Source organism: Mesoplodon mirus, assembly GCF_964341445.2.
Source record: "Mesoplodon mirus genome assembly, chromosome: 3".
NCBI lineage: Eukaryota > Metazoa > Chordata > Mammalia > Artiodactyla > Ziphiidae > Mesoplodon > Mesoplodon mirus.
In genome coordinates, this window is record NC_138978.1 from 184,946,312 (window position 1) to 184,972,425 (window position 26,114).

Sequence of the window (26,114 nt, forward strand, 5' to 3'; positions counted from 1 at the left end):
CAATTAAGGTACAATCTAAGACCACAAAGCGAATCTCTCACCTCTCTCTTACTCCCATGTAATCTTCTCTTTATTTGATAAAGATTTATATGTTTCTATCCTAAACTTTACAATTACAGACTGGAAACCACGTTGTTAACAAGCGCCCCTCCCCCCCTCCCCACTGCCCCGTGTAAATGAAACATTTCTTTCTTTTTAATCCCTTTCTTTCCCTTTTGCCCCTTTCCTTAATGTTACAGATCCACTACCAGCAATACCTCCCTGAATCTTGACCCAGTCCATCACTCATGGGGAAAAAGTATTACTAAACGCCAGTCTACTTTGGCCTACTTTCTAGCTTCATGCTTCATCTCTGCCCTCCTAACAAATCCCTCCTTTGCCATCCTAGCCTCCTGAATTCAGGAATCTCCTCCTTCTAACCTGCGTTCAGTCCAAACCTGCTCTGTTTTCTCTCATTTGAAGGAAAATACAAACGTGTGCCAAAATGTAAAGAACATGCTCCTTCTGAGACATGTTGACTTAGAACCTGGAACGATCCTTGCATCTCATCTTGTGTAGTGGGGTTCCAGCTGTCTACAACATGTAGGGGTTTTCAACTCAATTCAGTTCCACAGGTCCATGTGGAGTCCTCTGATAGACGGGCGTGGATTGAACAGCTCTGGGTCTACTGATCTATCTACTCAAGCCCACACATTGAGCTTTCAGGGGTGACTGATGAAGGGGATACACATTGCCAATGTCTTTAATTTGAGAAACTGTGTTAGCCCCAAATTCCAGTCTCTTTGTATTAATTCTCAAGGAAAGGTGCCTTTCCTTTGGTATGTAGGTGACTCTGATGGCCTTGCATAAATGTCTTTCAGCTTGGTCATCTCTAACAGGTTTAGTTTCCAACCTGTGCCAGTGTTGGTTTAGCCGTCACTTTTTTACGTTCCTCTACTTCCCCTGGACCCTTCTGCAATCTACTCTCTGTTTACCTAGCACCCTTGGATGATACTCTCTATGTATTTGATTGGTCTCAAAGATAGTTACCTCAACAGTAAGGAAGTGCCTGTCTTTCCCCACAGGAGTGCGTCTCGACAGAGTACGTGGAGGTCGGCAGAAGTACAAGCGCAGAATAGATGCGGAGAACAGCCCGTACCTGAACCCTCAGTTGGTGCAGCCAGCCAAAAAGCCATGTAAGTACAGCAGACATATCTGACTTTCCAGCACATGACATCCTCCCAGCTGGCTCTAGGTACATCAGTTTTGGCATGCCCATTCCTACTGACTCCAACGAGACTTCTCTTTGTTGGCGGGGGTGGGGAGAGGTGGCTTTATTCCCAAGGATTACCTTTGAAGAGCAACAGCCACTCAGCTAATTATCTTTTTGTCCTATGGTTTTCTCCCCCTCTACCTTTTTTTCACCTAGTCATTTTGTGGAAGCACAAGCATACCAAGGCATAGCTTATATAGTGCGAATTTTACATTTACGGGTTATCTTTATTTTCAGAGGTACATAAAATGGATCGTACCATGATCATTAGTTCATTGGAGCTGTTAGTTTCAGATTTCACAAGAAAGTGATTTTTGTAGTTTTCACTAGCTAAATGAGTTTGTTCAACCTCCCAATGAAAATACATTAGGAGCCTCATTAATTTAGAGCTCTAGAAGGTTAACACACTAGCTAGCAATAGATTAAAACAAGAATGGGCCCTACTGATAACAAGCATAGGTTGGTGGTTCCATTTCAGATGCCCTTATGGGCATTATGAATCGTTTTTTAAAAGCCCATGGTTTGATAATGCCCGGCTGCAATTTGAAACAATGGTAGGTACGTAGCTAAAATGCAAGCCCCATTTTCTTTGTCATTAGCTAAAAAGAGCTAGAATATAGATTGAGGCAGTGAACTGTGTGCCAGTTTCTGAAAAATCAGTTCATGGCTGTAGTGCAAAAGAGCTAACATTTTAGGATGTTTATGCATAGAGTTTATATGAGACACCGAAAGTGCTTTGGTGGAAACAATTCTCACATTTAGCCGTCTCTGTCTCAGAAGACACAACCAGCCCTCACCAGAGGAAGTTGCAGCTATAGCAGTTCTAGAAAAGACACGGGTAATTTTTGATCTGCTTTCTAGGGAAGAGAGAAAGTGCCTTCTTCTCATTCAGGTTCTCCAGGAGGGGTCGCTGCTATGCATCATCCGTGTGAGCATATGGGCGTCTGTTAAATACATAAAACAGACCCTGAACTGTAAATGAAAGGACATTTTAGCTATGTCAAAGGAAAAACAACCAGTTTTACATAAAATTAAAGCTTAAGTGAACATATGGCATGGTTTCCTTTTGCCTTTCCAAAAAACATTATGTTGATTATACCTTCAATTGTCCAATCTGGCATCTTCTCCTCAGCCTGCATAAGCTGTTTGGCATTCCGCAAATACAATCTAGGACTGCATTAAGCAGATTTTGCACATTAGAATAAAAAAACTTTCTGATAATACAATAAAATGCAATAAACACTAATGCTTAATTTCATTAGAGGTTTCGTTTTCCTGGATTCACTAATATCCAGACTGGCCATTTCTCATTCATTTTATACGAAGTCGACTGACACCATTGATGATAATCCTCTACCGAGAGAAAAATGAGCCCCAGCCCATTCGTAAGTCCACAGGATGGATTAAGAAACATCTATGGTTTTTGGCATAAACCTGAGAAATTGGGAAGAGGCTTGTCAAGTACCTTTAAGAAGATTACAGCAATTTCAGTGAGCTCCATTTGTCTGAGATAAAAGAGGACTCCTAATAAATCATTACTCATTATCTTAAGGCCTCTGTGTTCATTTTCCTTAGTCTATCCAATTAGTGTATTTTGGTAACAAACATTTATAAAACTTAATTTTCAGATCCTGTCAGATAAATGTCAAGAGACCAGGCATGGGCTTTGCTCAGAAAGTGGCTGGGGGAGATTTCTGGAGCCTGACTGATTTGTTTGTATACTACAAAAGCCCAAGAATGAAAATTGGGTTCTATTGATTCTAATTAGGGAAACATTAAATAAGATTCACCTAGAAACAGTGCTGCCGGCTATTCCATTTTCTGAATGATAGGAATTTCTAAGCTTCCACCAAATTTCTCTGACCCCCTCCAGTCAAGTATCCAGTGGCTTGGGTAAAACAGGTTGCATTTTCCCTGTACTAAAAGAACTCGAATCACGATTTCCTTCCATTACATTTTTGTACCCTTTATTACTGCATTTTCTTCTAATCCTGAGGATCTAGTAGTTGCTGACAGGTTTTGCTGCATTGTCAGAGCAATGAAAGTGGAAACTTTTCCAAGCGTAGCTAAAAAACAGGGTGTTGTTTTTCGATAGCATATATGAGAACAAATGTCATTCTCTTCAGATCCTACAAATTAAAAAAAAAAGAATATTTGATTTTAATTTCTAGAAAATACGATATTTGGGAATACTTCCTCCCAAATCTGTATTTTTAATTTGATAATAATTGAATATTACTGCCATTGAATGGTTATATGTTGATCATTTGAAGTGGACAGAATTCATGTGGCAGTCATAGTAGTAAAAATTTTAAACTATCAGAAAAATTACAAATTGTAGCTTGGTTAAGTATCCTTGTTATGTTGTTACAGCAGACAAAAAAAGAAATATGTTTTCAATTCTAAGGTATATGAAGTCTTTTCATTTTGTGTTAAAAAAGTTAAAAATATATAGGGAAAGGCAAAGGGTCTAATAAATGTAGAGGAACCTTTGACTTGGCTCACAAAGATCCCATTTAATACCCTAGTTGTCTAGAGTAATAGGACACAGACATTGAAATCTCTGAGTTTATTCTTACCTATTTGTATTTCCTCACTTAGAAGGAAGCATCAAATCTAAAGCTACATGTAGAAATTGAAAGTGGGGCCAACAAGAAAAATCATTCTGTTAGCAAGGCTTTATAACCCCTTCCATAAACTCTCACATGGCCCTGAGCGATAAAACACATTTGATGTGATGCTTTCCATTTGTCTCTAGTGTTTATTTTATGAAGGATTTTAAAAACATATATCACAAATTTCAGACAGATAAATCTGAACCAGAGAATGAACTAAAGACAACAGATGAAAATAGAGGATTAAAGTATTAGACGCTCCAAAGAGGAAATACAGTCACATTTAAGTTGGAGTATTTTTCTGGAAACTGACATTGGCTATATTTGGAAGATGGGCCGGGTGTGTGGGGAGGGGGAGAAAGGCACGTCGTTCGTATTGAATGCATCCCACAGAGACAGAGTTATACAGTCAGTAATTCACCCCGGCAGCAGGGCTCTGACCTTTGCTCTTCTTTAAAGGAATTAGGACAGTTAATGACTTCCATGCCCATTATGTCTATGGGCAGTAGGAGTTCTTTGCCTCCTGCATTATGTTCTATATTTCAATGGTTTATGTGGATATTTATTTTAAAGCTGTTGTATGCTATTTAATCTGCTTCCCCAGATCCCACTTAAGAATCAAAGAGCAGACCCAGAAAGCCTCTAACTTCTCTTATCTGTTTGCTATAAAAAATTTCATTACAGGACAGATGCTTCATTCCAGCAAAGGCAGGTAAAGCCAAGAAGAAACAAAGAACTATTACAACTGCTATGGGTTTTCCAGAACACTGTTTAATATATATATGTTGAACCGTAAATGGAATATTTGGGGTTGATTATAGGTGTTTGTGGGGTTTTTTGTTTTGTTTTTTGTTTTTGCTCAAAACACCACCTAGTTTAGAACGTGCGAAAGAGGGATGAAGCTACTAGTGATCTTGTAGTGCTCTGGTCTGATTCTGCAGATAACAAGATTGTCTCACATTTATTGGTGGCTGAACCGGAGAAGATCTATGCCATGCCTGACCCTACTGTTCCCGACAGTGACATCAAAGCCCTCACTACACTGTGCGACTTGGCCGATCGAGAATTGGTGGTTATCATTGGATGGGCGAAGCATATTCCAGGTACCTTTTCTGAAATGAAAAAAGTTTGCAATTAATTCCCTAGGCTTTATATGTTGATTTAGGCAAATTCACAATTTTCTCATTAGGATTTTTAATTTATATTTATTTATTTTAATTTACTTTTTATTTGTATTTTTTAAATTAATTTATTGTTCTTGGCCACACTGCATGGCTTGTGAGAACTTAGTTCCCCAACCAGGGATTGAACCCGAACCATCGACAGTGAAAGCACAGAGTCTCAACCACTGCACCATCAGGGAATTCCCGTTCATTAGGATTTTTTTAAACCTTTACATTTGTTTTTGTCATACTTAATTTAGTGCTTTCTTGGTCCTAATAGAATCATATGCCTTTTTTATAACTGTACCATCTTGAATGCTTGTTAATTATTTTTTCGCATATGAAGGTACTATTGCCAACCTAAGATAAAGAGAATATAACTTGTTAAAATATTTCTTTATTCTCTTAAAAAGTCCGAGTTTTCTCCTAAGGAAATACTTCTTTTTTTTCTTTTCACTTTAAATAAATGTTTATGAATAGGGGGCTTTAAGGCAGACAGCCTGGGTATAAGTCCTGCCTGGCCTGCCAATGGGACAACTTCCTGAACTTACTCTATCTTAGCTTCCTAAACCCTAAATAAAGCTATAATAGCGTAATAAAAAAAAGTTTTTGTCAGGAGTAGTCTAGATACCTTTTTTCCTTTTAAAAATCACTTATTTTGTTGTTCATAGTGGCGATTTATACTGAATTGTTTTTCATATTTGCATATTGTTTTGGTTTACAATTAGATATTTACCATGAATTTATACATAAATTATGAAAATAAATGTTAAATTGACATTGTAAATATTCTCATATGGTGACTTAAAAGTAGTATTTCAGGGTTTTTTTTTTAAATATTTATTTATTTATTTATTTGATTGCGCTGGGTCTTAGTTGTGGCAGGCAGGCTCCTTAGTTGTGGCATGCGAACTCTTAGTTGCAGCATGCATGTGGGATCTAGTTCCCTGACCAGAGATCGAACCTGGGCCCCCTGCATTGGGAGTACAGAGTCTTATCCACTGCGCCCCAGGGAAGTCCCAAAAGTAGTATTTTAAAGTATCCAATTATTTTTCTCTCCAGACCTGTCCTTAGATCAGTGAACATATACCTGATCACAAGGTTTAAGAATTTTAGTAGTCTGCTTGAATTATTGTTTGTTTGAGCTTTGATCTTCAACTAGTTTACAAACAAATTTTTGGACAATGAGCCTTGTTTCTTTGGTACAGTGAACTTATTTCTGTCTCCTTAAACTAGTTTGTCTTTATGCTTTGAATGCTACAGTAATTTCTTTAATCAAATTGATGGAAGTCCCTTTCCCAGCCCACACTGAAACCAATTTATTGGTCATGATACGCCAGCTATGTTGCTAACAGTCGTAACGAACTGTCAGGCGATATCGCAGTGAAGCTAATTTGAAGTCATTAGGTGTGCAGCGTTCAGGCGACAATTTGTTACAGTGCTTGGGAACACAGCTGACATTTCTGAATGGCTTTGTTCACTGCAGTTCTAGATGAGGCCAAGCAAATTGTAAACTAATTTAAACATCACTCTGTATTATACCAGCTACTTTGTCTTACACTGTTTGCTAATAAAGCACCCCAAATTAAGTCAAAACTAGTTAAATAGGTGAGCTGGGGTGTATTCTTTAGAAGATACCTCCACAAGGGTCACTACATCTAAAAGAAAGATGAGAATTTGATTGTGTGGATAGCTGATTTGCATTTGGATTGTGATCATATCTAAAAAAAATCGAAATAGAATATGCTGAAAGATGGTAAGACATTGGAAGTTGTAGCAGTGGAAACAACCAGAATTTGCCTAAACAGTGTATGAAAACTTTTTTGGAAGGAAAGTGTTATGAAGGGTTTTAGAAAGAAACAAAACTAAGATTTGTTGAAGTGTCCACAGATACTTTTAAAAATAATCAATATATATTATATCATTTACATTTATCCACACACACACGTACACAGACGTACATACTCAGAGATTTAAAATAGCATTCTTCTAACCCAGGGTTTCTCAGTCTTGACGCAATTGATGTTTGGAACCAGATAATCTTTTGTTATGGGGCCTGTCCTGTTCCTTGTAGGTTATTTAGCAGCATCCTTGGTTTCTACCTATTAGCATCCTTGAGTTGTAACAAACAAAAATGTCTTCACACATTGCCAGATGTCCTCTTGGGGGGCAAAATCATGCCCCTCTTCCTGGGTTGAGACCCACTGTTCTAACCCAGGAATCAGATATTATTATCCTTAATTCAAAGATAGGGAGATCTGGGGCAGAGAGAGGTAAAAACACTTGCACAAGTTCACAGATGTATCCAGAGCCTTCAAAGCCCACATTCAACATTGCTTCCTGGAGTAGAATCAGGATAGTTTAGTCCCCCAGTTGACTACATTTGAAAGAATTATTTCAAAATAAAAATGGTAGTGTTATTGATAGTAAGAGCATAAAAGGCTGTGTCACTCTGACTCCAAACCGCCCATTATTTCAGAGAATTCTGCTCAAGTTCTCCCTGAATTAAGAAATTTGTTAAGCCCATATTTTGTTATCATACAGACATTCCATAATAACGATCAAGAAAAGTCAACAACTCTGTCTGCTGCTCTCTGGTAAGGAAAAGTCAGTGATAAATTTGTGGGTCCAGTTGTGTATCTAAGTAGAAACGTCAGCTTACAGAGGAACTTGTCACAGTAAAGGGGCTCTGGTGACCTTTGTGAAGACAGTAACTTTAAATAACTATGAGTAACAGCATTTCCAGTGGTGGAAACAATTGTTATACGATTATGTGTTCAGTCTTAAGCCGAGGCTTAGAATTGGTAGGGGCTGACGTTATTCTCTCTCCCCAGCAAATGCCAGAGGAGGTTACTGTGCAATGATGATTCACAGCTCTGGTTTTTGTGATACCCGGAGGGTGTTTTAAATGATTGCAAGGAGTATCTTGGCTTTTCAGAGAGGGATTAGCAAAACACGAATTCACTGAAATGCCTTTACATTTCATAACAGTAAGTGTGCCATGCAGTGTTCGGAGGTAGAAGTAAAAGATGCTGTGGTACCAGCGTGCTGGTCTATATACCCGGGTTCAGGGAGCCTGGGCACGGCAGCAACATGGAGCATGGGATGGGGAGGGGGTAAAGCCAAAGAGAATATAAAGATGAACGTCTCATTTCTGCCTTGATAAATGTAAACATGTGTTTTTGATACCATGACCTAGTCCTCATAACTGGGGTCAGAGCTGGAATTAAAGCCAAATCAGAACGGAAATTTCACCTGTCTTAATCTTCACTTCAAAATTGTGCGCTTTTTTTAATGCTTCTGTTAAAACTAAAGTGAAATATTTTTTTAAAATATACTAAGATCCAAGTCTTTGCTCTCTCTATGCTGCTCTCAGTTTGTGGAATCACACACTCATACACACACACACACACACTTTTTAAAAATTAAGTTTAGCATATAAGATCAGAGCAGTAGCCTTTCTGCACTCCTGGGAAGATACTTTTGTATACTTGCTTTTGCTACATAAAAAAGTGACAAATTCAACAAAAGAAAATATTGAAGAAGAATACATAGGGAGTGGGGTTTTTTTTTATCAGTAAATAGAATTAGTTGACTTACTTTAATAAATCACATAAATGGAAAAGTGTGTTGTTCTGAAACATGACCATACTTTATCTCTAGAAGCAAAAAGATCACAAGGGCTTTAGAAAATGCTTGACTTTAGTTGAAGGAGCATAAGGGCACCAGAACAGATGATGGTGCCCTAATAGCCCTTTTTAAGAATGACAGGGCCCCACCATTAGCATCCTTTTATATCCTTGGAAATTGCTCATGCCTCGCTTTTCTGGTTCCTATCTGCCTGACTCTTTTTTATTTCTCTTTCAATTTCGTCCGCGCTCGGATAAGCGCATGCTAACACAATATGATTGAGCTGTAAAATGGACCGCTGTCGCCTCTAATCTCTTTTATGTAGATACGGAGGTCCTGCACACTCCACTTCATTCTCTCTCCATTGTTGGCCTTTTTTAGAATGGGCTGCCAAGTAATGGAGGCTCCGTCAAATATTAGAGCTAGGTTTCACAGGGTGTGATAAGACGATTATCAGCCCAGCAGTCAGATCTATTATTATTCTTTGTGGTTGATTAAAATATTATTTTGTACTGTAACTTTGTTAGCAAAATGCAGAATGTGCTTCGTCAGATGGTGCTTTAAAAAGCATCACCCATATTAGCTGACCTATATAAGTGGCTTAAATATATTTATGGATCTTGCCAGACGGATGACTTTAAGAGAAAGGTATTTGAACAATTCAGTGAATGAATGTATTTTAGAAGTTGTTTTTTCCTTTATCAAATATGGCAGATTATCAGGTGGGCTTGTTTATTTTTGATATGACAGATCAAACAATTACCTGCTGAAGAAGGAGGACTCCATTCAAGTTTGGAGCCTCTTAGTGACATTTTTAAAACAGGAAAAAATAAAACCTATAGTTTTTCTTCATACCAAATGAAGGCAGGAACTATTAAGCTCAAAAAGAAAACCACACTAGGAAGAGATGTGATAAAACAGTCTTTATGTATAGTTATTCATGTAAGAAACAGAAGTCTAAAGTATAGAAACCAGTTTTCTCCATTTATTCTGAAACATTTTTTCTAAAACATTCACTTAGGAAAATGTATTAAAACTTGCTCAGCGAGTGGGCTTTTTCTAGTTTTCTCAACAGAAGTATTTAGAATTTTCTATAAATGACAGAAATCTCTAAAGAACATGGATAAACTATTTCTATATTAGGATATAAATTTTGTGAGAGAATACCCAAGAATATTTTGAACTAATATTTATGGCTAATGATACTGTTTAAAGATATATTTATTGTTCTAATGCATTTTACGTAGAGATCAATTTTTTAGATTGTATCATTCCCTAGGCGAAGTTGTGAAGGTTTTGTTTTTTAACTGCCCATTACTTATCTTAAACTGCTGGCACCATTACATGATTATGATATGTGAAAAAGCACAAAAATTGTGGTGGAAATAATTACTATAAAATTATGTTTCCATTTGTAACACCAGGTAAGTTTTCATGTGTATATGCATGTGATTATGGTTTCACAGGCAGGAAATGGCATAGTTAAGTAAGAGAGTTATGTTATATATAAAAAGGACCTAATATGCTGTTTTGTTTCTATATCATTGGCACTTGGAAAATGTACTATTGATTAGTTGATTAAAAATATGCACAGCACAAAACTATGAGTTGGCTCTGAGGCTCCGCCCTCCACTCCATTGTATAACTGAATTTACATATAGTTGTAATTTCTACTTTGCTACAAATGAATTAAAATGATTACAGCTCTTTTCTCAGGATTAATTTTTCTTATATGCATGCAACTTAATGATTTCAGAACTGTGAAGTCGTTGAGTCTTTCAGTTAAGTGGAGAAATTTTAAATTTAAGATCCAATGCCTTGGCACTTAGTAAGACTATTTAAATTATAACTATATTCAATTATCAGATAGTTAGAAGTTATGTTTAATGTACCTGGTAGTTGTATACCTGTGTACCGGTAGTTGTAGTTTATCAAAGGTAGAATAATTCTGAAAGTAAAATCAGAAAACCTGAGTTGTATATAGTTAAGTAATACTTTGTAAGTTATGTAATTTGGTCTAGCCATTAGTTATATTGTGAAAATCAAATGAGGAAAAAAAACACACATGTAAATGATACACATGCATAATTAATTTGCAACTTATAAAGAATGATCTAAAAATGTAAAATATTCAGTGTTCATTTTAGTGCCTAAGAGATTGTACATAGATTGTCATTTTATTGTAATTAGAGCCAAGTGATCCAAAAAGTTAGTATTCATAAGAGCTATTTCAAAACATATTCAGAACAAACATCCATTATAATAGAAAGGGAGGGAAAGGTTGTTTAACCAAGAGGATCTCTGTATGGATATAGCCATCATTCTGTCCTAGGTGAGCAGGACCATTAGCTTCTACGTAGTCAGGTTCGTCCTCCTCGGCCATACCTAAAATAACTGAATGTTTATCAGTTTCTGAAGTCACAATTGTGATCTGGAGAAAGGAACAAGTTGAAAACTATGTTGTGAAAAAAATAATCTGAAAGATCCCCTACAGACTGGTTCATTTTCTGAGGCTACCCTTGCTAGAAAGGAGAAAGACCAACAAAGAAGGTTTGAGGTTTCCCAGACAGATGAGGTTTCCCAGACAGAGACGTGGTTCAAGAGACACCCCCAAATGGTATTAAAGATGCTCACAAAGACCTCTCCTCACCACTCAGTGCTGTTGTTTGTGACCTGATGCATGGTGCTGTCACCATGCTGAATTACCTGTGCTCACGTAACCTCTGTTCCAGTATTCTGGTCCATTACTAGGTATCCCCCAAATATATTTGCCATCCATTCGTCCTCATGCCATTGTGTACCTCTGATCAACGAGGAATCATAATTTCATAGCAGTCATGAATACAATTTAAGTATTTGAGTGTCTGCTATGGACCTAATACTATGCTAGGTACTGTGGGGCTTATTAAAGCTACAGGTGACCCGATCTCCACCCTGGATCATGGATCTGTGTCTGCATAAATATCTATGCATACATGTGTGCATTGTTCTGTGGTAATCTTCTTTTTTGTGGGATTAAGCTTTCAATACAAAAACAACTGACATTGGTAGAGTTTGTTATTGTTAACAAAGCACTTTCACGAACTTTTACTTGATGTCCATAACAATTCAGTTGTTTAATTCTTATTATCCCCTAGAGTCAGGAAGTTTGATTCGCACTGTTAGTAATGTTACTTGAACCATAGAATATTTAACTTAAATGACTTTTTACCAGTAGCTTCGGTAGGTCTTTCTCCCCTATCCTCCTCTACTTCCCCGTACATTTTTTGTCATTTGTTCCAGATTACCTACCTGCCTTTCATACAAGTTTAGGCAAATGGAACATATTTGCCCTATCTTTAAATTTTGTCTCTACATTTATAAAATGAAGGGAGAATTGAATCAAAGAGGAAATGTATGACACACCTTTAAAATCAATAAAAATCAAGGTGTTTGATTGATAGTGTGCCCTTTATATCCCTGATCACAAATTTTAATGAAACAAGGTGATTACTGTGTAGCTACTCAGCTGAATGGTTGGAAAAGTTTTTAAATGATTGGTTGCTAAAATTGAAGGCTCTTCCTCCCCAATTCTGTTCAGATTCACTTGGTTGAAGATTTCTCTATTCATAAAGTCCTAAAAGACGGTATCATTTTCAGGCGAGGAATTGTAATCGCAAAACTCTTTTGAATGCTAAGGTGACAGTATGAGTCTCATCATTCGGTTTACTGTATATATCAGAAGTCTAAACAAGCCTGCAGTCTACCTGAGGGTTATCAAAATATTGACATCCCATAGACCTGGCCAAACTCATATGTTTTTGTTTTTTTTTTCTTAAAGGGCTTCAAATGCTTTGCTTTTTTTTTTTTTTTTTTTTTTTTTAATTTTTGGCTGTGTTCAGTCTTCATTTCTGTGCAAGGGCTTTCTCTAGTTGTGGCAAGCGGGGGCCACTCTTCATCACGGTGGGCGGGCCTCTCACTATCGCGGCTTCTCTTGTTACAGAGCACAGGATCCAGATGCGTAGGCTCAGTAGTTGTGGCTCACGGGCCTAGTTCCTCCGTGGCATGTGGGACCTTCCTAGACCAGGGCTCGAACCCGTGTCCCCTGCATTAGCAGGCAGATTCTCAACCACTGTGCCACCAGGGAAGCCCCCAACTCATATCTTTCTGTTCTGGAATTCCATTTGTTCATAGAGCTGTTACTTCTGACTTTTAGGTTCTTCTCAAGGCTACTTGATGAGTTCAAGAGAGAAAGACTTCTGTGTCTTGTGAAAAGAATTCTATATGGAAGCTGATTTAATTAGCATAACCCATATATGCTTAAATGGTTCGTTAACATCTTTTTCCACCCCTAAAAGAAGAATTGGAGGGAGAAGTTTAAACGTGATGCTGGCGTGTTTTGTTTCTCCCTCTGCTCCACTGTGACCCTCTCTCCGTCCCTAATCCCACCCCCCTCCCGTGGGCTGGTCACACGTTTTCCCCTGCGTCCCCCTTGCTCTGCCTCAGCCAATCTCCAAATGAATGCATGTCTATCGTGGCCTTGGCTTTGGCACTCTGGATATATTGATTAATAGTTGCCCTAAGCTCCTTTTAGCAAATCAAATTTTCACTTTTAGCAAGGATTTCGCCTCTGATTTATTCAGCAAAGTGAAATGCACTAAATTGACTTTGACATTCAGGGAAAATGGCTGAAAAACAAAGAGCAGAGGAAAGAGATATAAATTGTGTGGCAGCTGGAGACTTCAAGCATCCGAGGAACAGTTTTCTGTGGAATATAGAGTAATTTGAAAGCACACAGAGAAGTGGTTTCTTCAAAAAAAATGAAAAAAATGCTGAGTTTTCTTTTTGAAAGAGGGTGTAAGCATTACTCAGCTGAACTCAGAATTTCTGGTACAATGCATTCTATTTTGTAGATAAAAATAGCTGCGTAATCCAAGATTGCCTATATCTAAATGAGTTTAAGAAAGCTAGGACATAACCTCTAATTACACTGGAAAAAAGAAATAGTCAAGTCATCCCACATGAAATAGAATAGTTAATGTGAAAGTGTAAGTGCTGTGTAGTAGTGTGTGTGTGTGTGTGTGTGTGTGTGTGTGTGTTGTAAAGAATGGAGCTTTTTCATCACCATAAAAAGAATTTGAAATAATTTTGGATCACAAGCCTCAGAAAAGCCATGTAACTTTGCTGTTCTGTTTACCTTTTTCCCAAGAACGTCTGCCTTGGCTGTAGTCTTTAATGTGACTAAGTCAGCCTACTTCCTTGTTAGACCAAGTTTCGGTGAATAAGTCACCATCAGGTTCAAGATACAAAGTGTGGTTTTGATGCGTAAAAAAAAATGGTGCTGATTATGTGTAGATGAAGCAAAGAGGAAAGGGGGTTGAACTGAATTCACTGTGGACACTTGAGGGGGAATGAAAGGTGTGAGGACTGCTGAGGAGTAGTTTTGATATTGCAGATCTCATAGACTGTTGAATTGCCTCTGCCAAGAGGGGTTATCAGAGGGGTGGAAGGAGAAGGGGGAGGGGAAATCTACAGAAGGAATTTGCTGTTCATTTACCTTTTTGCTCTTCCACGTGAATTTTCCTTATTAACCAAAGTCAGGGTCCACATAGTCAAGGCACTGCCCTCCCTTTAACTATACTTTTTCATTTTTCTCTTTCTTTTCATTTTCAACAAATCAGTGTCCAAAGTGACCCAAGCCATCCACATCAGTGGCATCTTACCAATCAGATAATATTTTAACATTATACCAAACATGTCCACAGGCATATGATTTCCCTAAAGTCAGGCTGCTTCCTCCCCAATTCAGGCCACTTTTCAACCTTCATAAATGATTCTTAGAAGAACCCAATTAGGAGAATGTATTTAACCTGCTAAAAATCCCTTTAATTGACCAAACTTTCTAAGAAGCTTATGGTATATGATAAACAGATATAATACCTCCATTTGTTTATAAATACCTTGATATTTCTCTTAAGAAAAATAATTTCTTGGTTTTCCCCAGAAAAAAAACAACAACAGTGATTTTCTCAGAAGCAATCAACCACTTTTATTTTTTATTTATTTTTGCCAGGTTATATATTTTTTTCCTCCACCAAGAATCAGGAATGATGTACAAAGTACACAAACCCCAAGTCAAAGGGGTATTCAGCTTTCATTTTATACTTGGATCTCTTAATGTGAAGTTCATTGCTATTATTATATGAGTTAAAAGTACTAATGCATCATAATTTAGTTAAAGAGAAACATATAGTGGGTAAATACCACCTCTTGGTAATTCTAAGCTCTAGAGTCAATTCACCTTAGTTCATCCCACAATTTTACATGTCTCCATTTAACCACAGAACTTTGCTTCCAATAAGGAAATTATATTTCCATTGCCAGAATGGGCAATTAAGTCCTCACTACATATTGTTAATACTATAAAATCAAGAAAGGGAAAGGACGAGTTTCTTCCACTGGATTCAGATTAAGCCAGTGGATGACCGGCCGTCCAGGTCAGTAGCACAGCCTGTATGGATTTAGAGAGTCATTGGAGCCCAATGAAACACCGTAACTCCAGGGGCGTCTCTGAAGAGCAGCTCCCTCCTCTCTGTATGAAGGGGACTTCACACCTGTTTAACCTACATTAGGGAAGGATTAATTCCCTGAAGTGCTGGGCCCCTTCAGCCAGGTGGCATGTTTGTGGCAGGGCACATGGTAGCCTGGGCTGAGGAGGGAGAGAGGGAACAGCTACGGGTTCAAGGAAGGACTGACTCCTCCTGACATGGTCAGCACTTTAGGAAAAACAATAGTCCAGCTCTATTTAATCTTGTGATTTTCTGTGTCATGGCAGAGCCCAGTCTGCAATGCAGACTTGTAAACGTAAAAGAGGAACATCCTCCCAAAGGTCCTTTCAACTGTGCATATTACTCAGATTAACCTTTTGTGGAAAACATGGAATCTCTACTTAAACATTTCAGATTTATTTCTGTGAATGGCTGTGATACTGAAGCAAAGTGCTGTATGATAGATTTTCCCAAAGTTTAAAAAATATGCTTGCTTACTCAGAAACATGCCTACAGAAAGTTTTATGACACTCTTTTTAAAATAAATGGAAGGAGGGCTTCCCTGGTGGCGCAGTGGTTGTGAGTCCACCTGCCAACGTGGGGGACACGGGTTCGTGCCCCAGTCCGGGAAGATCCCACATGCCGCAGAGCGGCTGGGCCCGTGAGCCATGGCCACTGAGCCTGCGCGTCCGAAGCCTGTGCTCCGCAACGGGAGAGGCCACAACAGTGAGAGGCCTGTGTACCGAAAAATAAATAAATAAATAAATAAATAAATAAATAAATAAATAAATAAATGGAAGGATATCAGATAGAGATCTCTTTCTTTACAAATTAATTCTTGGATGATAGAACCAGAATGAACCTTAGAATTCATTTGCTAGAACTTCGCATTTTAAGAGGAAGTAGTATATTGCAGTGGGTAGTGTACCATCTTTGGAGTTAGAGACCATGGTTCAAATTCTGATACTGCTCCGTGCCATGAACTAAGTTTTCTTATGTATAAGATGGGGATGATAATAATAAAGTGACCAACTTGATAGGCTACTGGGACAATTCAGGGAGTTAATGTATGTAAAGTGCCCAATCCAATCTTTTAATTGCTAAGTGTTCAGTAAATGTTAAATGCCTTTACTTGCACATTCACTTACAGATAAAAACGTTGAAGGCCAGGAAAACTGAATGACTTACCCAAGGTCACGAGCTACTCAGGACATAGTTGAGACTAAAACTCAGTCATTTAACTGTTGAGCAATGTTGATATTTATCAACGCCACCACCAGTTTTTCAGAAAAGAGTATATATTCTTATGCATAGTATTAAATATTAGCAAGTTATCCTCTTTATTCTATATTATACCACATTATATTACATTATATATAAACATGCACATATTTATATGGACAGCATGTTTTTTGAAGATAGACCAGTAGTGAAGATGTTATAGAAAAGTTATTTTGGTATATTTTAAGTTGTGCACCCCAAATTATAAGTAATAAACCCATCTTTCTTTTGTTATTCTTTGATATAGCTTGGGTATAATATCTGGATATATCAGATCAAACCCCTTTCTGAAGAATTATTAATCTAAAGGTATAGCTCAGAATCTTTCTGTTTCACTCAGGGGGATATAGTAGAGAGAATTCCTTTACTGAGGCTTGAGGTTCGGAAACATAGCCAACAGCTTAAAGTGGCCAAGAGTTTCTCAATGGAGGATCTTGATACAGAGCTAAGTGTCTAGATAACATAAAGACAAAGTAACAGGAATACATGAGGTGCACCTTATTTATAAAGCATCTCTGAATACTTGCTATGTAAATATGTGTGATGCTATCTTTGAAGACAGTGTCACTGACAGATCAGTATATAACGTTTGATTAAAATTAGCTTGTAGATAATCCATGGGTTTTAATTAACCTGGTCAGTTATCCAACCCAGTATACTCAGTGAGGATTTTAGGTTCTCACATTTCTGTATGTGCCATGAAAGTCTAAGTCAAATTTCCAAGGCAATTGTTTACAGTTCGAATAGAATTATTTATTATTTAGTGTGAATCTGACCATACTATATTCTTGTAGTTTAATAAATTTCATATGGGCTGAAGATGGATGATTTGGTTATCTTTGAAACATCAACTATGATCATTTTTGAGATATCTAAACATGGTAATAGGTTCTCTAAATTCAATTTGACTTTTTTTTTGCACACTTTGTAATATTCAATTCCCCAACAAAAATACGTGTGTAATATATTTTTGTAGCAAGCTAATACTTATTCACTCATGCACTGAATGAAAAATATATATTAAAAGCCTACTCTATGGTAGGCCTTATACTAAAGTTCTGTTTTAGGGAGACTGTCTCTGTCATTATTATATGACTTTGAGGCATAGTTGATCTATTATCAAAACACTTTTTGAATTTTTATCTCAAGAATGGTTGCTTTGCAGCTCCCTCAGGATCATGGTTTCTATTTTTCCGTCATACACATACTCAAGAGTCTTGAAGAAATGCTTTGAGAATGATCAAAGTCCGGTGTCAGCCACACCTCCTGGTCCAGCATTTCAGAGTTTCCCACTCTAGCTCCCCTCTCTGTACTCTGGATATCAGTGATATTCTAGGGAATAAACTGAGGGCCAGCAGCTGCCTGACAGGGTTTTTATGCTCTTTTCAAACCATGTATGTGTGGTGGTTCTGAACCCACTTGGATTTTACGTAGTTAAACTATCTCAGAAACAGAGTCTCTTTATGAATAGAGGCCTGCTTACTGCATGAGGGAAGATGGCAGTACTTTTTACTTTAAGGAAAGGTTCTTCATTTACTTTGAAGAGATATTAAGAACATGGGAATAGAGAGCTGATTACAGCGAGAGCTTTTCTCAGGATTGTTAAGGTCGTGTGGCATCTCCTGCCATTAACTTTTGTTCTCGCGTGCAACAGCACAGTTCGTGGGTGTGGGCTCCATGCTGCATCTGTACTTGGCTTGTTATCCTCTTATCAAGCTCTTAGCATCCCTTTGTTTATTTGAGATGACAGGAAGACGGTGTAAAGGCTGCTTAGTCAGGGATATCAGCCTTGTTGGCAGGGGAGTGATTGCCAGTTGAAAAACAAGGCATTATTGCTCATTTTTTCCCTCTTATTAGTTTGATTACATTTGCAAATCAAATCAATCCATCAGACATGATCAGGCCTCGTCCGCATTTTAAGGAATAGTAATCTCCGTCTAATAAGATGCAAATGTGTCACATCGGTAAGTAACCAATAAATCATCGTCTTGTCTTTGGCAATCATTAAATATCAGAACCAACAGTCAATTTTTAGTATTTTCAATTTGCGATATGCCGCTGGAATATAAAGATAGATGGACGTAATTACACAAACCAAACACTATTTCAGTTCATTCCAGACAGCAAATTTAGTGGAAGGTATAACTGGCTTGTCATCACACTACATTATTCCTAGCGGTTCATGCAAAGTTCACAGACGAGCTTCCAATGGACATTGCTTTTTTTCAACTTCTAGCAACGTCCGTACAATGGCAATCAAACTTTGATGTAAGGACTTGCGTTGACTTCCGCGTGGTTGTTACAGTCAGATGCCAGCATGACAGGAAACATATGCTCTCTCCCGTCAGACACTGCTGGCAGTGCCAGCTCCAATCTTCTAGATTTTCGATTAAAAAGAAAATGAACTCACGAATGTGAAAATAAAGGAAAACAAAAACAACCAAGAACTCTTCAGATGATTTATACCATCCACATCGCTTTGGACAGTTTCCCTCTGGGGGAAAAAGTGGACAAAAACTTTGTTTTTCTAAGTTTCACATCTTTAGAGCCTCTCTGTTTGGGCAATGTATTCTTTTCACCTAAGTCATTCTTTGTGAAGATGTGCATGTTTGCAGTGCCCTGATATGATCCAGGAAGAAAGGGTGTGTTGACTTGGGACACAAGAGGGAAATGTCGATATATATATATATATATATATGTATATATAAAATGTTATAATTCAAAGGACAAGAAATGAACTTGTTTGGATGGAATATCTGATCTGAACGTCTTTTCCCTAATTATACTCGCTTAGCAACTCAGTAACTTCTGATGAACTTTGACAATTGCCCATTCATTCATTCACAGAAATTGTCTTCCTATAAATGCAAGACCCCACCTCCTAATCCCTCTCGGCTCTATTTATCTCAATGCAATCAATAGGCATACTCTTCCATCCTTTCCCAATATTTTTCTCTTGTCCAATTCTCTTTTTTTCTGAGTGCTCATATAAAAAGCTCTTTTACATCATTGATCTGATGACATTTAAAAGTTGCAAGATTTTCTCCTTGATTTTGGTTTGTTGTTAACCTCATCCAGTTACAGCCATCACTTGGGTTCTCTTCTCTTTCTTCTCTGCAAAAGTCATTTGCCTTCTCAGTGTAAGTTGCTAAATAGGACGTGAAAGTCATCTTATGATGATGATAGGTCATCTCTATGACCTTGATGGACCTGCTACTTATTTTGATGGCATTTCCAATCATCACTGACTGATTCCAGTTGATCTTGACAGATTTATCATAGGCTTTATAGTTAGAACTTAGAGCTTAAGATTTGGCAATGCCAGTCCTTTGGCCTACTAGATTTCCTTATTTGCCATGAGAAGAGCAAACTCTTTGGAATATTATTTAATAAGGTCTCTTATTTAAAGTTAACAAAATTGAATTTTGACTGTGTGACATATTTATTGTAAACATGTTGGGTACCTTTATGCTAGTCACTCTCCTAGGCAGTGGAATACAAAAGTAAACAGCAGAGATGGTCAACACGGTCATAAGGCTCAGAATCTTTTGAGGGGCACAGACAAGCAAAGAGACAAGTATAACATGGTGTTCTAAGTGCATTGATGGGGCAACACAGCATACTAGGGGTGCACCATGGTGGGAACCCTAACTTCGGGAATCAGGGAAGGCTTCTCGAAGGCTTGAAGGCTTCTTTTGTAGAAATCCAGAGAAGAGAAATGCATAGGGAGGTATCAAGAAGTTTTAGGTAAGCATTAGCTTCCTTCTGTTAATAAAACCAGTCGTTGTAAGTTAAACAGGCCCATTTTCAGAACCTCTGCCCATTTGTTAGCAGGACTGGAAAACATCATTCATTGAGGTACAAAGAACATTCTTTCAAATTTTAAGAAAGTATCATATAGAAGCTGATTAGACTCTCATTTTAGACAGCACAGCAGCTTTCAACTTGAGACAATGAAAATATGCAGTAGTAGCTTGAGGCAGTGGTCAAGACAACTTTTCAAATCAGCAAAATCGATTTTTTAAATGTGTCACGTATATGCCTGCAGGATGCACTCTCCATGGCAATACATCCGGGCAGGCAAAACGGACTATCACTTGACGAAAACCATTTTAGGCCGCTTCTGCAACCCTTCCTATCTCCGTATCCTTTCAGAGTTAGTCGATTTCCAGCATCCTTTCCCTTTCTGCAAAACTGTTGTGAATTTTTAAAATACAGCTCTTTCCAGATGATTGTTTGGCCAGCCAGCACATGTAGCTCAAGGAACCCCATACAGAGCATCAATCACCAGGAACCCCTATGAGTTACAGCTGAGGAAAGCTGTACAGCTCATGCCTTTGAAGCTTTGTACCAGAACCTTATGCTCTCTCTAACCGATTTACATACCACCATGGTATGTTTAATTTGCTTTTTCATCAAATCAATAATGGGTCTAATTGAAAAAATTGGCAGTGCTACGTGCAACCTAAGTACTGATCTCAGTGTTTGCCGGCTAATGGCAACCTCGCACAGCTCTGCGTCAGACACCTGTGTTATTGGTGTGCTTCCGCTCCTAATGCATACAAAAACAAACATGAATACAGGTGGAGCATCTGCACCAATTGATCACTATGCTATGAGAATTAATCACCTGGCTTTCAGCTTGAAGAATAAAATTTACATCTTTAATGTATGAAATGTATTAACACGCACACTTGCACCATCGACTTAGGGTAATATCAGCAGCCAAGCACATACAGCCCCATTCAGATGTGTTTCCCCTGGACATTTGGACCTGGGTATGTAAATTCGGAGCCAGGTTTTAAGCACTTGATAGGTGTTTCTAAAATTTAGATTTGAGACTTTTGGGTGAATAGTAATAGGAAAATATTGGAAGAGTAAGATTCAACCTAAAGGACTAGCACTTTGAACTCTGGAAATCTGCCTTCAAAAACAGTATGATGACACTTTTGAGGCTGAATTTTATTTTCTTGTCCCAATCTAGGATGGGTTTTGGCACCGTCATCATCGTCATGGAGCTACATTCATTGAGCACTTACTAGGTGCCAGGCCCAGTGCTCATTGTTTTGTATACATCATCTCAGTTATTCTTCAAAGCAACCCTATAACTGAGGATCACCCCTGACACCATTTTTTAAATTGAAGTGTAGTTGATTTACAATACTGTGTTAGTTTCAGGTGTACAGCATAGTGATTTGGTATTTTTGCAGATTACATTCCATTATAGATTATTACAAGATATTGGGTATAATTCCCTGTGCTATGCAGTAAATTCTCATTGCTTATCATATAGTAGTTTTCTTTTTTTTTCTTATTTTCGCGGTACGTGGGCCTCTCACTGCTGTGGCCTCTCCCGTTGCGGAGCACAGGCTCCGGACGCACAGGCCCAGCGTCCATGGCTCACGGGCCCAGCCACTCCGTGGCATGTGGGATCCTCCCGGACTGGGGCACGAACCCGTGTCCCCTGCATCGGCAGGTGGACTCTCAACCACTGCGCCACCAGGGAAGCCCTCATATAGTAGTTTTTATCTGTTAATCCCATACCCCCAATTTTTCCCTTCCCTCCTCCACTTCAGTAACCACAAGTTTGTTTTCTATGTCTATGAGTCTGTTTCTGTTTTGTATATAGATTCATTTGTATTATTTTTTAGATTCCATATATAAGTGATATCATATAATATTTGTCTTTGTCTGACTTATTTCACTAAGCATAATATTCTCTAGCTCCATCTATGTTGCTGGAAATATCACTAGTTCATTTTATATGGCTGAGTAGTATTCCATTATATAATATTCCATTCCCCTTGTCGATTGGACACCCTTTTATAATTGAGAAAATTGAAGCTTAGAGAAGTCAAACAACTTGCCTGAGATCGTGAAGCTAGTAAAATAGAGACAATGAGTCTGAAATTCAGGTCTGCATTCAAAACCCTGATTTTTATCTACTGTGCTAACACAATTTCCTGGTATAAACTAATTCATCTTTTTATGTTCCAAACTGATTTTTTTGTTTAGCACAATGGGGCCTCAAAAACTTCTGCTGGCAAAACAGATTTCATGGGTGCATCCCAATAATGTTGATTTGATAGTTATTACAGAACTGGCTACATAGTTGGTGAGGTCCAGTGCAAAATGAAAATGCAGAACCTGTGGATTAAGAATTTCAAGATGACGACTGCAGAGCATCCGACTACATGCGGCTCCCTGCACGGAGCACACGCCCATGAAGCAGGCCTAGTATTGCCAGAAGAGGCAGAAATTTTGCTTGGGGACAAGTTTGGCAAATAGAGGAGTCCCCCTTATTCAAGTCTCTGGTTGGGTCTGGGAAAATGCTACATAGACCGAGACAAGCTATTTTTGATACCATGATTCCCAACAACTAATTACTCACTTAGGAAGGAAAGGAGGTTTTTTCATCATCCCTAACCAATGGTCCCCACCCAGGGGCAATTTTGCCTCATGGGAAACATTTGGCAGTGACTGGGGACATTTTGATTGTCACAGTCAGGGAAACAACAGGGAAGGAGGAGCACCTAGTGTAGAGAGGCCAGGGATGCTGCTGCATGTTCTACAATTCACGGGACATCCCCCCACACCTTGCCCCTCAACAAAGCATTTTTCAGCCTAAAATACCAGTAGTATTGAAATTGAGAAACCTGTAGTGAACCCTCACACTCATAAGGTTTTTGAGTTTAGTATTCAGTTTTGCAAATCTCATAAGTGGATACATAAATAAATACGGTAGCTTTATTGCCAAAGAGAAGGCCTCACTTCCCAAGAAGCCACATTCATCCACAAGATCAATACATATTTATTGGGGAGCCCAGGTGCGTTTGCACCAGCATTTTGTGGCCAAGCCATAAGTTTATCCTTAGTGTTTAAAAATAACTCAGAAAGGTTCGTGAACTCTGAAAAGTGACCATGACATATTTGAATTAAGAGCTTTCTTGAAAATTTCATTGGAGATATTTATTATGTGGCTAATTACACATTCACATATAATGGTGAGAAAGGAGCCATTATAGCACATCCAATAAGCAATATGCATTTTAACAAATATATAAATATGTATTTATTCATCGAACAGAAACATTCTCTGAGTTATTTGGAAGTAAATAATGTTTATAAATTTTTATAAAAATTTATAAATATTCAGTGGTAAATATTCTAAGCACTCAAGTAAATGCTATGTATATTTAAAGACATTTTAATTTTTGACAGATATCTTTCATATGAACTTATACAAATAATTTCAGAATAACTGTAAAGATGTTAATATTAATCTGGACACCCTTAAAATTGGTGAGTTGGGGTGGATATGTCATAAGCTTGTCAATGAGTTGTATAAAATCTACATAAAACCTTTATATGTAAATGTATTGATTTGTTGCATAAATACTTTGGCAGTTACTCTTATACATGCGTGAGTCTATATAATTCAACTCTTACTGGCGTTTTTTAATTCTTAAACTGTTTTTCTAATCATTTCAGAGGAAAAACAATGAACCATAATATCCATATTTTCACACAGAAATTTCCGCTTAAGTAAATTTTATGTCACTATCTTTCCACTCAGTTTCTCTCCGTCTAGGGATAATATATCAAATTTTGAACAGCCCAACTCCCTATAGCATAAATGAAAACAAACAGAAAAAAATGTTCTGGGTAATTTCCAAAGGTACTGTAATTGTAAAGTCCCTCAGTCCCTCACTCATAGGCTATTCAACCCTTTCTATGAACCATTCTAACTACCTTAACTCTTCTTCTGATACATAGCAAATTTCTGGAGAGATTGACGCCAAAGGGAATCCTATGGATGGCAATAGAAAGTAAGAGTCTGCAGGCAAAAATATAAAATGCAGATCGAGTACTAAGAAGCCCAGCATAGGAGGCTGTGCAACGTGGGTTTGGGCAGCCCCACATTCCTCAGTTACCTCTGAGGGTAACTCAGGGCAGCTTGGATCTCCTGATGCTTCCTGGCATGCTAATTCTGATCATCAGGAAAATTAAAAATGTATTTAGTAGACTTATTTTAAGAAGACTGAGAAATATATAATCATTTTAAAGGAATCTACCCAAGGTGTGTAAAATCTTTAAAAAATGTTCGGAAGTTTTATGTATTGAAATTCACCTAGGTGAGATGCCTCCTGCCTTTACAAATCTGAACTATTTTTACTATTAATGAAAGAATAATAATGACAATGATTATCATTTGCGTAGTGGTGCTCAGATTACAAAGTGATTCCAAATAAATTTGATGCTCACTTGCATATGATAGATACAGCATCCTTGTGAGGTTGTTATATCCACCCTCTTATTTTGTCCAGATGAGGAAACCAAGACCCAAAGATTGTGATTTTTCTCTAAATTCATACAGTTGACGCCGTATGATATCTATGTCCTGAAAAGTGTCACTCAGGTAATTGCTATTCCATTTTACAAGATGTGTAAATTCAGGTTATCAAAAGTTTCTGCTATTTTGATATTTGACACAATTTTCTAAGATTTTTTTTCATTTTTAACATATATTGATCATAAACACAAAAACAATGTGATTCTATATTTTCTTCTTTCTATTTTTTTAAATGAGTCAATCTCTGAAAAATATTTAAGTAACTTTACTTATCACTATGATGTTAAGTAAAAATGGAATCCTGCATAGTTTAGAATGGTGTTAAAGCACTGTTCAGTTGATGGTAAGCACTATATTTTTCTTCAATAGACTGAGAAAATACACTGCAAATGTAATCATAGTTTTCATAGTGAATCAATAGAAATAAATGAAATCATGTTAATATATGTTGAAATGCAGTGTATTTCCAATTCAAATTTTATTAGTAAGTCTCCAGAAGGCAACAATTAGACATTAATATTGAGATAATAAGACAAAATTAGAAGCTTGCCAGAATCCAAATGTGATATATACCTGTGTTCCCAAGATGATCTTCCGGCCTTGGGGCTCAAGGAAGTTAGTTCTCTACTCTTTTAGAGCTATCAGGGATTCGTAGAAGCATAGAAGAAATTTCCTGAATGTCTGTGCTAAAGAAAGAAATATATTTTAATCCCAAAACTTTTAAAAAATGGTGTTAGAGAATTTCCAAAAATTCCAGATAAAAGAATGGGTAATGAGATTCTTGAAGGCAGCTTTGAAAACAATGCTACAACCTGAAAAACTATGTACTTACATGGATTTGGGGTGGATATCAGAGTGCCGTGGGAAATTGCAGAACATACAGTTCCTTGTCAGTGATTTGAAGGTGGTCCCATATGCATTTTGGCCCATGGCAACTGTAGAGTCAATTTCAGTTTTATTTGTCCAATGCACTTAATGCATACATTTTTCAATGCGGGTGCTATTGTCATTTTGAGTGGGAAGTTATTTATTTTGCAGAACTTTTAGCATCCTTTAGTTCTCCCAATAAAAGCCTTGGTTCTAAACATACCATATTTCCAAATGCCATTTGGTGGGGGGAGGGAGACAGAGTGGTTTTACCTTTGGCTGAGAACAATTTGAGTGAAAATAAACATTAAAGTCAGACCAGTATAAATTCACATGGGCTTTCTCCTGCATCGCACACGCAAGAGTATATGAACTGTACAAAAGTGTAGACCTAGAGCTACATCAGCAAATAAATAAATAAGTAGA

General features: G+C 37.7%; 1 protein-coding gene across 3 annotated transcripts in view; it reads left to right on the plus strand.

Moving 5' to 3' along the window:
* ESRRG (estrogen related receptor gamma) overlaps window positions 1-26,114 on the plus strand; it is a gene marked incomplete at both ends in the record, with an annotated part of 217,715 nt that overhangs the window by 155,392 nt on the left and 36,209 nt on the right. For 2 of the 3 annotated variants that reach the window (XM_082613849.1, XM_082613850.1), the window contains 2 exons: window positions 1,065-1,175; window positions 4,809-4,970. In XM_082613849.1, coding sequence (XP_082469975.1) covers window positions 1,065-1,175; window positions 4,809-4,970 — 273 coding nt within the window. Of the gene's footprint in view, window positions 1-1,064; window positions 1,176-4,787; window positions 4,971-26,114 lie in introns of all 3 variants that reach the window. The other variant, XM_082613848.1, reaches the window with a different exon arrangement.